At 41.4% G+C, this 15,351-nt stretch overlaps 1 protein-coding gene across 1 annotated transcript; it reads right to left on the bottom strand.

Annotated features, from left to right (window-relative positions):
* Window positions 1–1,008: 1,008 nt before the first annotated feature.
* LOC133424980 (tubulin alpha chain-like) lies at window positions 1,009–15,120 on the bottom strand. The gene is made up of 5 exons (XM_061715604.1): window positions 14,996–15,120; window positions 8,150–8,372; window positions 4,394–4,542; window positions 2,683–3,363; window positions 1,009–1,492 (listed from the first exon to the last, which is right to left on the bottom strand). Exons 1-5 carry the CDS (start codon window positions 14,996–14,998, stop codon window positions 1,199–1,201), a joined length of 1,350 nt encoding a protein of 449 aa, XP_061571588.1. The 5' UTR covers window positions 14,999–15,120; the 3' UTR covers window positions 1,009–1,198.
* Window positions 15,121–15,351: the final 231 nt, after the last annotated feature.

Here is a 15,351-nt window from a genome sequence, read left to right as displayed (position 1 = left end):
AAGTGAAAATTTACTTGAAACAGTTGAAAATTGTTTTTTCCAGTGATGAGTCTTGTTTTAAGTGTAATCAGATTGTTTTACTAAAATGATACATTTTAACTAGAAATAAGACAAATATTCTTGTTAAGATTGTGAGTTTTTGCAGTGATCCATGTTACTTATCCTGTGAAGGACAGAGTCATATTGATAAGTTCAGAAAAGTGTTTTTTATTGTTGTGTTTTGATGTATTTGATGTAAGCCCAGTGGATATTTAAAGCTTACAGAAGGCTGCATTTAACTGCTGCTATGTCATTCCTGCAGTATTTCTGCAGGTGTTTTGGTCACTGCTATTATTTGTAATATATTATATTATTTGTAATCAGCACAAATTATCTGTCCCCATATGATAAAATCCACCATCCCCCCTCATTTTTTTAAATTTTTTTACTGGTTAGGCCATATTTAAATACAAGAATTCAAATAAAGACCCTACAATGTCAGTTTTATGATTTTGGCTATTCTGGAGAAAATGCTTCTCATTCATTTTAATGTCATGATTTATGCTCCAATAATGATTTACATGAAAATTGAAACGTAAGATAGTTGTAATAATTTGCAGTGATCTTTTATGACACAGAAAAGCTAGTTACATTTCAGGTTTTAGTTACAACACTGCCCTCTAGCGGCCGGATACCCGAAGCTCATCCAAGAAGCTTAATATCAGATAAAGCTATTTTATTGTGCTAATGTCCAGAAAATGAACGTTATTACTTTATTAGATTTTTTACTAATTGTTTTGCAATTTTATGGTTGTCATAAAAAAGAATTGGCCATAAATGAGTTTTTATTGGACCTCCATGCTCACGATGACCTAGAAACTAATGGAATCAAAACACTTCACTGTTATCTCCTCTGGCTTATGAGAGTCATATGACTGCAGATGATTGATAAGAAAAGCTTTCCGTGCCAAATTGTTTCTCCTGCATTAAAAGGATTTAAAAAAGTAGGATTTTCAGAAAAAGACAAACTTAGAAGGAATAAACAGCTTTATTAGGAATAAACAGCTTTATTAGAAAACAAAGTTGAGAGATTCTCTCATTCAAAAAGTCCCTTTTTGGAGAAACTGGTGTTTATTAAAAGTGGCGTTCGTTACTCGTCTAAACACCACGCATTGAAATGCACATCAGCGCTCGGCTCTGGAGGGAACTTGATCTTCGTTTAATATTCCTCCCCCTCTTCTTCATCCTCAAACGAGTCCAGGCCGACCTCTTCGTAGTCCTTCTCCAGGGCGGCCATGTCCTCCCGGGCCTCGGAGAACTCGCCCTCCTCCATGCCCTCGCCCACGTACCAGTGGACGAAGGCCCGCTTGGCGTACATGAGGTCGAACTTGTGGTCCAGGCGGGCCCAGGCCTCGGCAATGGCCGTGGTGTTGCTGAGCATGCACACGGCTCTCTGCACCTTGGCCAGGTCTCCCCCGGGGACCACGGTGGGGGGCTGGTAGTTGATGCCCACCTGGTGACAAACAGAGAGGCATCAGACGGATGGAAGGATCTGGAGCTGCAACTCTTAGGGCCAATCTCAATGTTCACCCTACTTTCTACCACTAGCCCTCACTAGGGATGGGCGGTATGGACTAAAAAATGTATCACGATAATTTAACGATAACGATAAAAATGACAATAAAAATACCAATTCAACTCCATCTTTGTAACTATAAATCTATCACCACATTCAGTCTTTGGAACCCCCAAATCACTGCTCTAAAAGAATACTGAATACTAACTACACCAATTAAATTGAATTGATAAAACCAATGAAATGAGTTACACCTGTACTGCAAAACTGTAATGACTCAGATCCTCCATGTTTGTTACACAAAAACCTCATCAACGGGAATTTATCCTTCTTTCTTTCTTTCTTTCTTTCTTTCCTTCTTTCTGGCTCATTTCCTTCCTTCCTTCCTTCCTGGTTCATTTCCTTCCTTCCTGGCTCATTTCCTTCCTTCCTTCCTGGCTCATTTCCTTCCTTCCTTCCTGGCTCATTTCCTTCCTTCCTTCCTGGCTCATTTCCTTCCTCCCTTCCCTCCCTTCCCTTCCTTCCTTCCTTCCTTCCTTTCTGGCTCATTTCTTTCCTTCCTCCCTTCCTCCCTTCCTTCCTTCCTTCCTTCCTTCCTTCCTTCCTCCCTTCCTCCCTTCCTCCCTTCCTCCCTTCCTCCCTTCCTCCCTTCCTCCCTTCCACCATAAAATCAGCCTTTATTCTGGCGAGATCTGAAAAGACTTCGCAACAACAACCAAGCGAGTGATTATGTACATTCACTGAGTGAATATTATGAAAGTAAAATATATATTTCTCGCTAGAAATGTAATCAAAATGCATTTTTATGCAGAAACTAACTCAAAATATTGATTGTATTCACTAAAAATTAGAAATGTCCACCATGTTTTCTTGTTTGATTCAGTCTGCAAATGATGACGTAAAGCATTCTGGGAAATTTTCTCTGGCCCTCGGTCGGTGAGTCAGAATCTGAAATCCCTCGCTGTGAAGGGCTAGATTCATACACACTAGCCTCATTTTCCCCACTAGCCTTAAAGAGAAATTGGGACACCACTACCCTCACGGGAATGCGCAAAGTTTAGGGGTAGGACTGAAAAGTAGGACTAGGGGGGATTGGGACTGGGCCTAACCGTAGTCGTGTTACTCACCTTGAAACCAGTAGGACACCAGTCCACGAACTGGATGCTGCGTTTGGTTTTGATGTTGCTGATGGCCACGTTGACGTCTTTGGGCACCACGTCTCCGCGGTACAGCAGGCAGCAGGCCATGTACTTCCCGTGACGGGGGTCGCACTTCACCATCTGGTTGGTGGGCTCGAAGCAGGAGTTGGTGATCTCAGCTACGGTCAGCTGCTCATGGTAGGCCTTCTCCGCAGAGATGACCGGGGCGTAGGTGGCCAGGGGGAAGTGGATACGGGGGTAGGGCACCAGGTTGGTCTGGAACTCCGTCAGGTCCACGTTCAAGGCTCCGTCGAAGCGCAGGGAGGCGGTGATGGAGGACACGATCTGGCTGATGAGCCGGTTCAGGTTGGTGTAGGACGGGCGGTCGATGTCCAGGTTCCTGCGGCAGATGTCGTAGATGGCCTCGTTGTCCACCATGAAGGCACAGTCGGAATGCTCTAGGGTGGTGTGGGTGGTCAGGATGGAGTTGTACGGCTCCACCACCGCCGTGGACACCTGGGGGGCCGGGTAGATGGCAAACTCCAGCTTGGACTTCTTGCCAAAGTCTACGGAGAGTCGCTCCATGAGCAGAGACGTGAAGCCGGAGCCGGTTCCTCCTCCGAAGGAGTGGAAGACCAGGAAGCCCTGCAGCCCCGTGCACTGGTCCGACTGGAAGAGAAGGTGCAGGTTACACATCTAGACTCTATAAAAAACACAAGTACTTTCACCCCCCTAAAGGCTAAGGGCTAATCCCAATCCCCCCCCCTACTTTCTACCACTAGCCCTGAAAATGAAGCCACAGGCGTAGGGCCCTTGTAATGTTCCCTAGGGATTGGGACACCACTTGCTACGTCACTGTGTGGTTTACGTTCGGGTACGTAAGTGACTGCGTAGTTACGTTTGCACATACGTATTAAGTTTTAATATTTATAATAAGTTATACGTTTTAATATTTTTTTCAGGCGTAAAAGTAACCGTTAAGATCCCCAACCTGGGCTCAGTTTATCCAGATAACGCCTGGTAACAAATTTGCTCTGATGTTTTCGGGATGAGAAGAGCCGCCGGCTCAGGAGCTGATTTATGGTTCCGTGTTACGGCGCGCGTCGCCGCGTAACCTACGCCATAGGCTCTGCGTTGGTGTAACGCGGAACCATAAATCAGCCTTTATTCTGGCGAGATCTGAAAAAACGAGCAAGCGAGTGATTATGTACATTCACTGAGTCAATATTATGAAAGTAAAATATATATTTCTTGCTTGAAATTTAATCAAAATGCATTTTTATGTAGAAACTAACTCAAAATATTGATTTTATTCACTAAAAATTAGAAATGTCCGCCATGTTTTTTTTCGTTTGATTCAGTCTGCAAATGATGACGTAAAACATTCTGGGAAATTTCTCTAGCACTCGGTCGGTGAAGTCAGTATCTGAAATCCCTCGCTGTGAAGGGTTAGATTCATACACACCAACCCTCGTTATGTCCACTAGCCCTACATGCAAAGAGGAATTGGGACACCACTACCCTCACAGGAACACCCAAAATTTAGGGGTAGGGATGAAAAATGGGAGTAGGGGGGGACTGGGACTGGGCCCTAAACGTCTCTATAAAAACAACTATTTTGACCCCCCTAAAGGCTAAAAACATCTTCACTGCTTAGAACTCCAGCTCTACTTGGTCCAACATCAGAGCATCATCGTACCAGTTTGCGGATCCTGTCCAGGACGGCGTCGATGTGCTCCTTCCCCACAGTGTAGTGGCCGCGGGCGTAGTTGTTGGCAGCGTCCTCCTTCCCTGAGATCAGCTGCTCCGGGTGGAAGAGCTGCCGGTAGGTTCCGGTTCTGACCTCATCTGGAGAACCGGGACGGTTGAAAACGGGTTAATGTTTGAGTTCATGTAGTTGCTCTTACAATATAATTATGTCCAAAAGTACAACACCTTGATGCACTAAGTTAGAACAGAAACTGTATCCAGAGGTGACAAACGGCGGCGGCACCTTTGAGTCCAGTTACTGTTACGACCCAATCATAAAAGCTCGTTAATATAGACGATCATCAACCAGACATCTGACCAGCTTCGGAGGTTTTGTTCTTATCTTTTATGTCAAACCTTTGGCATTTGAAGACGTGGCATTAAACTCAACTTGCAAGATTTTTTAAAACCCAAACAAGTTTGAGTTTTTATAAAAAAGAAAGTTTAGGACTGTAGTAAGAGGAAACCTGTGTGTTCTCAGGATTCTGATGTTTTTCTCCAAATTAAAAAAAAAACTGAATTCTCAAGAAACACTTTAATTTTTAGATCCCATTTATACTACAAAGTTATTCAGAGGAAAAAAGTGACTTGTAAGAAACAAATTTGAATTTTTAGAATAGAACATTTCTGATAGACACACAGTAAATTTCATTCTTTGATTAGTGAAGCCAACTCTGGCATTATTACATTTTGTGAGTGGTTCCGGATAAATAAGTTAACATTAAATGTAAAAAAAACTAATTTTATTATATTTAGAGGAAAAAATAAAGCATATTGTAAAGCCAATGCAAAGATCTCTATTGGGGATAACAACATAACCCAGGTTTCCTCTACCAAATTTTTAGGGGTTTTAATTGACGAAAGGTTAACATGGTCTGAACATATTAATCTTGTCAACAACAAAGTATTAAAATCAATTGGTATCATCAGAAAAATTAGGGCTTTTATATCGCAGAATTCTTTAAACATACTTTCTTACAGTTTAATGTATCCACATCTCAGTTATTGTAATATTGTTTGGGCCAGTACTTATCTTTCTACTTTACAGAAATTATTTATCACTCAGAAGAAATGTGTTAGATTAGCCACCTTCTCTAATTATTTCTCTCCATCTGCCCCTCTGTTTAGGAAACTTCTCATATTGTCATTATACGATAAAAACATACTTCAATCATGCATATTTATTTATAAATATATCCATCTTTCCCACTTGCTTTCCAAATCTTTTCAGGAGTTCTTTACAGCAATTCTCAGGTCCATTCTTACAACACAAGACACAGTAATAAACTTCATCCCCATTTTTGTCGCACTACACACACAGTTTTTTCTTTTGCTTATAGAGGATCGTTAATCTGGAATTCCTATCAGTTCATTGTTGAATCTTCCTCTTCTATCAAAATGTTTAAGTTAAGACTTAAATATATTCTGTTAAATCAAGACTCTTAAACGTTTATTTTACAGTATGTTAGATGTGGATTATTACCCTACATACTCATGTTTTTGTTTTTATGTTCCCTGCTCATGTTGTTTGCTTCTTATTGTCTGTTGTTTTAGCTTCTTATTTATTTTGTGAATACCAGTATTATTGTTGTTGGTGATTTATTTGTCAATTCTTTTATTTCCTTGGGGAGGTGCTTTTTATAAGCCCGTACAGGGTTTTTTAACCTCTCCTGCACATATTACTTTTGTCTGTTAATTGTTTTTGTTTTTCTCTTTTATGGTTCAAATAAAAAAAAAGTAATAGTCAGGATTCTGGATTTAACATTTAAAAAATAAAAACCACATCAAGGGGAATTAAATGTCAATGGAGATCAATTCAAAGTTTCAGACATTTTGAGTTTTACTTCTTTCACTAGAAAGTGCTCTCCTTGATTTTCTGAGGTGTTGTTGATCCTAAACTCGTCTTCCTCCTCAGTTTGAGGCGGCACTGAAAGCGCCCAGATCTGCAGCCCACACACACACACACACACACACACACACACACACACACACACACACACACACACACACACACACACACACACACACACACACACACACACACACACACACACACACACACACACACACACACACACACACACACACACACACACACACACACACACACACACACACACACACACACACACACACACACACACACACACACACACACACACACACACACACACGATGTTTTACGGTTCTCGGGATGTCTTATTCAGGAAGACAAAAGAACTTTGACTTCTTTTAAATCTCAAAGTTGCCAGAGCCTTGAAATTTCAGTTTACTCATTAAAAAGTGAGAAAGAAAATCTGAAATGTGAGATTAAAAAGAAAAGTTATTTTTCTTTCACTGTGGCCCTGAACCTTTTTTTTTTTTTTTTAATCTGCAAAACATGTTTGAACTGTCTTTTTACACATTAGTCTAATAACTTCCTTCATCTTTGAGACATTCAGACTGAAGTTTAAATAAAATTCCCCTGGAAAAATTTCCAACGACTTTCAGGGGAATCCTTTTGTTTTTTTAATACTTTGAACCCCAAAGCTACTTTACCAGAATAGCTGGTTTCCTTCTCAGCACCAGAACTAAAACCACAACCACTCCTTCAACCGCCGCTGGCGCAGCCCAGCCGCTCCTGAACGCACCGCGGCCCAGCCGCTCCTGAACGCACCACTCCTGAACTAGGGGTGTAACAATATATCGTGCCACGAAATTTTGCGATACAAAAACGTCCCGATACGTGTCGTGGAGGAGACAAACTATCGCGATATTGGGTTATTAATATTAATCTATTGTTTTGACTAGTAAACGCCCATCCGACCGCGCCTCGACCCCGGACCAAAATCTTCCTCCACTCAGAAGAAACTAGTCCCGTTTTGGTCCCGATCACGGGACTCTTGCAGGTTTTGAGCTCTGAACTTTTACTGATGTAAGGCTGGTGTAGAGTTAAGCCTGACCTTATTAAATTAAACCTTTTTGGGGTGGTGAGTAGGATAAACACGGGGACAACTTCTGCTGAGTTCCAGTGTACTTTAATGTCCCTCAACAGTGTAGGATTTTAGAACATCAACACAGCACCTAGTGCCGTACTGTGGCGTATCACTCCGCCTAATCTAAAACAGACTAATCACTACAGATAAACTGACTAGTGTCATTATAGTCCCTGATTTACATCAGAACAAAGAATATATTTATAAAATAATCAACCCTGAATGACCAAAATAACCTTCTTAACTAAAATAAATCTCCTCTTACACTTATAAGGTGAGCATGAATCAATCTTTTTATGATGTAAAATTGTATGTATTTATTTACATTCAATTATTTAATTTTAGTTAAATTTCTGTAAAAGAAAAAAGTCAAATCATACATGAGAGAAACTATTCAGTTTGTGGCTAAATATTTGTACTTGTATAAACTGAAGATCATAATGCAAACCTGACATTTACTTTTAGTTCAGTTTGTGGAAAATGGTTGGCCTGGCTTTCTCTTTAAAACTTAAACAGTTATAAAGCATTACAAACTGGAACAATAGAGCAAAAGCACAGTATTGTTTTGTATTTTGTGTCTTTCAAATAAAAGACCATTTTTTCCAGTCATATATTCCTCATTGAAGGTTGTTAAAAAATACTGCTATAATATCGTATCGTTATCGTGACCTCAATATCGTGTCGTTACACCCCTATCCTGAACGCACCGCCCCCCTCCCCGGGGTTCTTACCGATCACGGTGGGCTCCAGGTCCACGAAGATGGCCCGGGGCACGTACTTCCCGTTGCCGGTCTCGCTGAAGAAGGTGGTGAAGGAGTCGTCGTAGCCGCCGGTGGGCTTGTCCTTGGGCATCTGCCCGTCCGGCTGGATGCCGTGCTCCAGGCAGTACAGCTCCCAGCACGTGTTGCCCATCTGGACGCCGGCCTGGCCCACGTGGATGGAGATGCACTCGCGCTGTGGGGGACAGAACCAGCACACGTCAACCACGACTCGTTCAAGCAGCAGATTTAAGAGTTTTATTGTGAAAAACAAACAAGAATCAATCAATTACTTTATTTCTCCCCAAGGGGGCAATTAGTTTCGCAACAGGAGAAGCACACAATGGTAAATATACATAATAAGTTACACATCATAGTATACAGGACTGTCTCCGAAAATTAGAATATTGTGATAAAGTTCTTTATTTTCTGTAATGCAATTAAAAGAAATTGGAAACTGGATTCATTACAAATCAACTGAAATATTGCAAGCCTTTTTTTAATATTGCTGATTATGGTTTACAGCTTAAGATTTCCAGAATATTCTAATTTTTTGAGATAGGATATTTGAGTTTTCTTAAGCTGTAATCCATGATCAGCAATATTAAAATAATAAAAGGCTTGCAATATTTCAGTTGATTTGTAATGAATCCAGAATGTATGACATTTTTGCATTACAGAAAATAAAGAACTTTATCACAATATTCTAATTTTCTGAGAGTCCTGTATACATAAAATATACATAATAAGTTACAATAGGTTACATATCATAGTATAGACCTGAGCTTAAGAGGGAAGGCTCTTTCACCCACTACCTTTTCCTTCCGGCATTTAAAAGCACAATAGCGGAGGAACAAAGGAGTGTTTGTATCTGTTAGTGTAAGCAGTAACCGATGGTAGAAAATGAAACTGTTTATTAAGGGATGTGAGAATCAGACAACATGGAGTTCTTGATCAGCTGTTTGTCATAAAGTTCTTGTAAAGTTTGTTGAGCCGACCAAATTATTTTACTGCTTAGACTGACAACCTTATTGAGCAAATTTCTGTCTTTGACCTTCAAGGATTGAAACCAACAAAAGAAAAAGTGATAACAGATTCGATGAAAGAACGATAAAACTTAGTCATCAGGGAAGAATCCACCTGGAATTTAGAAAGTTTTCGAAGACAAAAAAGGCGCTGCTGGTTTTTCTTATACAGGACTGTCTCAGAAAATTAGAATATTGTGATTTTCTGTAATGCAATTACAAAAATGTCATACATTCTGGATTCATTACAAATCCACTGAAATATTGCAAGCCTTTTATTATTTTAATATTGCTGATCATGGCTTACAGCTTAAAAAAAAACTCAAATATCCTATCTAAAAAAATTAGAATATTCTGGGAATCTTAAACTGTAAGCCATAATCAGTAATATTAAAATAATAAAAGGCTTGCAATATTTCAGTTGATTTGTAATGAATCCAGAATGTATGACATTTTAGTTTTTTTTTTTAGTTTTTTTTTTTAAATTGCATTACAGAAAATAAAAGAACTTTATCACAATATTCTAATTTTCCTCTTTCCTGTATATCTCATATTTAGACGGGTCTCGTCTTCTCTTGCTGTGAACGTCTGGGGGGAGTCGACAGTTGCCCGGCAACACGCTCCCTTTAAGTTAAACATTTAAGTCTTGCATTAATTAAAAAAGACATGACAAAGCAAATCTGGAATGATGAGTCATGGCTCGTGTGCCGGGGCCAGAGGGCTCCCCCGCCCTGCTGAGGTATTTAGACTTTGTAGTAACGATGTGGGTGGAAGGTGCACAGAGCAGAAGCTCCGTCTCATGATCCGGGAGGAAGGTTTTAGCTGGAGGAGCAACAGAGAGAGAAACAAGCCTCTCAAGAGGAGGAGAGGGGGGAATCAGGGTCAGGGCGCCGTCAGGCAGCTGACGCCCAGCAGAACCGGATCTCCCGGTACCTGGCGGGCGGCTCCGTGTTTACGGCGCGCGGCGCTGACGGCGGCCTCTAATCTCATCTCAAACGTGTGACACGGGCCAGCGGAACGCCGATATGACATTCTTCACATGTTTGAACTGGTTGAACTTTAAAGCGGCGCCATAAAACTGTTTCACTTTAAAAATTATAGTTGCAAAATCCCCCGGATGCATCACGGGCTCAGAATAAGAGAGGGATCCCTGAAATAGCCCCCCCCCGCCCCACCGGGCTGGGAGAGAACTCTACAGCACTCTTAGGCCACGTTGGGTCAACGCGTAGCGGGGAACCCGAGGGACGCGCCGCCGTCACCGCAGCCTCAGCTCAGGTTACCATGGCAACCACTACAACCACTTGTTTAAGACAGGTTGATGTTTTAATGACTGACTGCGTTTCCAGCATCAATAACCCTTTTAAAACCCGAATATTGGCAATAACCCGAATTTGCACGTCCATGTAGACACCAATAACCCCTTTGAATAACCCAGATTTGCTCATATTCGGGTTTTTAAAAACCTGAATATGACCCCTGGGTTACTCCTTTTAAAACCTGAATATTGGGTCATGTAAACACCAAATGGAATATTCCCATCAAACAGAACAGGAATTTGTTTTCTGCACATGCTCTGTTCACAAGGAATCCTGGTCTTTTGAGTCCAGGAAGTTCTTATACACACGGAGAAACACAAGACCAGGAAGAGACTAATCACTTCATAAATGTAATGAAGGATATGAACATTTCTGCATTTGTAGACGGTAGAAAGTACCGGGATAGAAGATTTACAAGAAGGTGAGAGAAAAGTTGAAGCAGCATTTGTTTTGAATTTGGATACAGGAAGAAGAAGAGGAAATGACGGGAATTGCGTCATGATGTTCTCCGTGTGTCGCTGGTTTGATCCAGATATCCCAAATGATTAATTACCAAGTAAACGGAATATTCCGAATGTTTCAGTAACCGGAATATTAGCAATAACCCGAATTTTGACTGCATGTAAACGTAGTCTTTTAAATCGGGTGCCATCTAGCGTGGTGCGTGAACACCGGCCGCCGAGGGTGCGAGACCACAGGAACCTCCGCTAGGGTTCGGTGGGGAAATATTGGACGAAAGTGGACGTTTGGTGAAACCTACGAGACCAACTTCGACCTAATCAACTCACAAATGACGTCTCATCAGCAAAGTTTCTCCGTTTGGTTCCCGCTGCGTCACGTAGGAGTTAGGGTGCCAAACGAGATTCAGTTTCTGAGGCAGGGATGTCCAGAAGTCTCAGAAAGATCGGGAGTCAAGAAGTTATTCGTAGGAATAAAGTTTGGCGCAAAGGCTAACTAATAAAAACCGGGATTTCGCTGCCTATTGGTTCCATTTTTATTTGGGTTTCGTGCATAAATCCACTCGTTTGCTCAACTGCAAAGTGCAGCACCACACCTGAACTGTAGGAGGCTCCCAAGAACAGAAACCATCCCTCCATGAATTTGCTTTAAAAAAGGCACAAACAGCCTGAAACCTGAAAGCAGCCAGAAAGCCAACATGATGGGGCCTTGTTTTGAATTTGGATCCCTCCCTCCAAAGCTTCCCGCTGTTTTAAGGACATATCGGTGCCATCTAGCACGGTGCGTCAACACGCTCTTGGGCGGGACCGTTTTCACCGTTTGGCGGAAACTACCAGACAAAACGAGATGCGAGACCAACTTCATCAACTCACAAATGAACACATAAGATTCTGCTCCGTTTTGTTACGTAACCAAAATGTGATTTACATAGTTTGGCCTCCGATGCGTGAAACCACGCCCTCAACTAACTCCACCGGCCGGAGCTTCCGCCATTTTTCCGTAGTGGTGTATCGCGTCATTCAGGCAGCCAATCAGCACAGAGCCTCATTATCATGGACTACGTTTACATGCAGTCAAAATTCTGGTTATTGCTAATATTCCGGTTACTGAAACATTCAGAATATTCCGTTTACATGCGTGAGTAAACAGGGTTATCCCTGTATACATGATAATTAATCATTCGGGATATCTGGATCAAACCAGCGACACACAGACAACATCATGATGCAATTAATTCCCGTCATTTCCGCTTTTTCTTCCTGTATCCAAATTCAAAACAAATGCGGTACTTTCTACCGTCTACAAATGCAGAAATGTTCATATCCTTCATTCCATTTATGAAGTGATTAGTCTCCTCCTGGTCTTGTGTTTCGCCGTGTTTAGAAGAACTTCCTGGACTCAAAAGACCAGGATTCCTTGTGAACAGAACATGAGCAGAAAACAGATTCCTGTTCCGTTTGATGGGGATATTCTGTTTGGCGTTTACATGACCCAATATTCAGGTTATAAAAGGAGTAACCCAGGGCTCATGTTGGGGTTTTTAAAAACCAGAATATGATCAAATTTTGGTTATTCAAAAGGGATTATTGGTGTTTACATGGCCGTGCAAATTCGGGTTATTGCCAATATTCGGGTTTTTAAAAGGGTTATTGATGCATGGAAACACAGTCATAGCCTCCCCGCCCACTCAGAATCCTGCATAGATAATGAGGTTCTTTATATTAAATTAATGAGTGGTGATGCTTGCTATGTTGAGTTGGGTATTTATTTAATTGGTGATTTGTTTTTTTAAGGATGAAGGTAACATGTAGACTGCACCTTTATTTTTATTTGAGGATTTTTTGTTATCCCAGTGGAGGCAATTTGTTTTACTGGCAGTCTTTTCTCTTACTTCTTGCTTTTATTTCATTACTTTAATTAATCTTTTTGAGGGTAGGCAAATAAGCTTTGCTTCAGCAAACACCTTTTTCGGTCTCGATGTTATTTGTATAATGGAAACTTTTTTGTAATGTTTTCTTTGAACAGTGTATTTGTTTTCTTGTTGTCATTTTTTTTTTTTTTTTTGTGATGTCATGACTGAAATAAACTAAAAGGTTAGAGAATGGGAAGATAAAGACATGGCTCAGAGGCTGAATTTCTAATTTATTTAGCGAAAACAATCAAAAAAGCTTGTTTTTAAGACATTCAAGGCCTGTTTAAAATAGGTATTAGATGCCATAATAGGTCCCCTTTAAAAAAGGCACAAGCAGCCTGAAACCTGGAAGCAGCCTGGAGCCGGATTCACAAAACATTCTTAAGAAAAATCTTCTTAAGTGTGATTTTTTTCTTAAGTTCAGTCTTAAGAAGAAAAAAGAGAAGAAGTCATATTCTCCAAAAAAGTATTTCTCAACTTTCTTCTTAAGAAAAAACTTAAGAAAAAATTATATTCTTGAAATAAAAGTTCTCAAATTTGTTCTTGACTTCTTTCTGAACTTTAAGACAACCTTGACCTGTCTTAAAATGTCTTCTGTGAAAGGGTAATAATAATAATAATAAGCCTCTAATCTCACCTTTTTCAATACATTTTAGACAAGTTTAGACTAGTAGGTCATAGTTTGAGGATATACTTTGTAATTAATTACACAAAGAGCCTGTTGACTGTTTGTTAGCATGTTAGTTCATTATTATTAATTTTCCCCAATAGTATTTTTTTTTTGCACATTAATCTCATCCACCATAACCTTGAAAAGTTCCTGCATCTCTTTTTCTCCTTCTCCATGTTTAGTGAGTGACTGACGGTTAAGACCAAACTACCTGTATAAATGTTGTTTGTTGGCGCGTGCAATGCAATGATGTATTTTAAGAAGTTCTTAAGTAGGAAAAATAAGAATAAAAATAAGAAATTCGTAAGAAATTACAGTTCTTAAGACTGTTCTTAAGAAAATATTGAGGAATTGCACTTAAGAACTTCTTAATTTTAGATCTTAAGACATTTCTTAAGACCGTTCTTAAGAACATATTGGTGAATCCAGCCCCAGCCCACATGAGGGCCTTGTTTTGAATTTTGATCCCTCCCTCCTTCCCTCCTTCCCTCCTTCCTCCTCCAGAGCTTCCCGCTCAGGCCAGAGGAGGAGGTCCTGGTCTGGGGGGGGGGGGTGCCACGTTTGGAAAGGGCAGCTGGCTATTTTAAGTGAGGGGTCAGTGGAGCTGCAGGAACTGGTCTGGGCGACCCGGTTCCCCGTTAAAAATCACAGTATCAGATCAGTCACAGATCAGTCTGAGGGCGGACAGTGATGTCTGGTTGCTGCAACATGGTGAATCATCCAGTGACATTCACACTAGTCTCAGGGGTGTGTGTGTGTGTGTGTGTGTGTGCCAGGGGGGGGTTGAGCAATAATCTGCTTCCTGTATCCTGTCAGGACTGCATCGAGGTCATGCTTGACGTCGTGTTCTCAGACACAGAGCAGCATTGTGTGTGCAAGTAAAGTGGCTGCTGTTCAGAAAATAATTAGGACTTTTACAGCAGGAGAAGAGAAGAGAAGAGGCCGCAGGGATGTGGGCATTCTGCTCTCTTTAGTGTTGCTTTTTTCCTCCAAAAACTGTGCTGCCAGTGCCACACAGGGAGTCTGGCCCTGAAACCAGAACCAGAGCAAAGCCGTTTCCACATGAGGTTAATTATAACTCAGTGTTTCAGTAGTTTAAGCTGGGAGCCACTAACAACAGGCTTCCCTCCAAATATCACCGCGCTGCTCGTCTGCTCTGGTGATGCAAGGGAACAAAGTCGAGAGGGAAGGCCGGGTTTCTGCTCAGCCTGGCCCCCCCTGGGGCCCCCAGCAGCCCCGGGGGCCACATCAGCAGTCCCGGGCCCCAGCACACCTCATATGGAAGCAGTTAACCAAAGCCTGCGTCCACCGTTCAAACATGGAAATACTTTCCACTGCTCGAGGCCTCGAGGCCAGAGAGGAAAAAGAAAAATCACGAGCATCACAAAGTTTGGGAAGCGGGTTAAAATTTTCCATCCGAATAACGTGGAGACTCACCATGATGTTGCTTTGATTCCTTTTTTGAGGGAAGAGGGGAAAAGTGTCGCTGTTGAGTCTCACAGTGCACCTTTAAGGAGATTCTGTGAGTGCGGTCCGTCGCACTTGGATTTCCTGCAGCTTTATAGGCACGGCAGGGGGCGTGGCCGGGGCGGGGTTAGGGGCGGGGCCTCCACTCTGAAAACTTTATAAACTCCAGGAACAAAGTAACAATGGCATTCCTCCGGGATTTTCAAAATAAAATCAAAACCCTACAAAAGGTAGAAGTATAGATACTAGAGTTTAAAAATACTCCTGTAGAAGTTGAAGTATCAACTCAAGTTTTTACTCAAGTAAAAGTATAAAAGTACTGGTTT

The sequence above is a fragment of the Cololabis saira genome, chromosome 24 (assembly GCF_033807715.1).
Source record: "Cololabis saira isolate AMF1-May2022 chromosome 24, fColSai1.1, whole genome shotgun sequence".
Lineage (NCBI taxonomy): Eukaryota > Metazoa > Chordata > Actinopteri > Beloniformes > Belonidae > Cololabis > Cololabis saira.
Note: the sequence above shows the minus strand (reverse complement) of the source record. Positions and strands in the feature narration are given on the sequence as shown.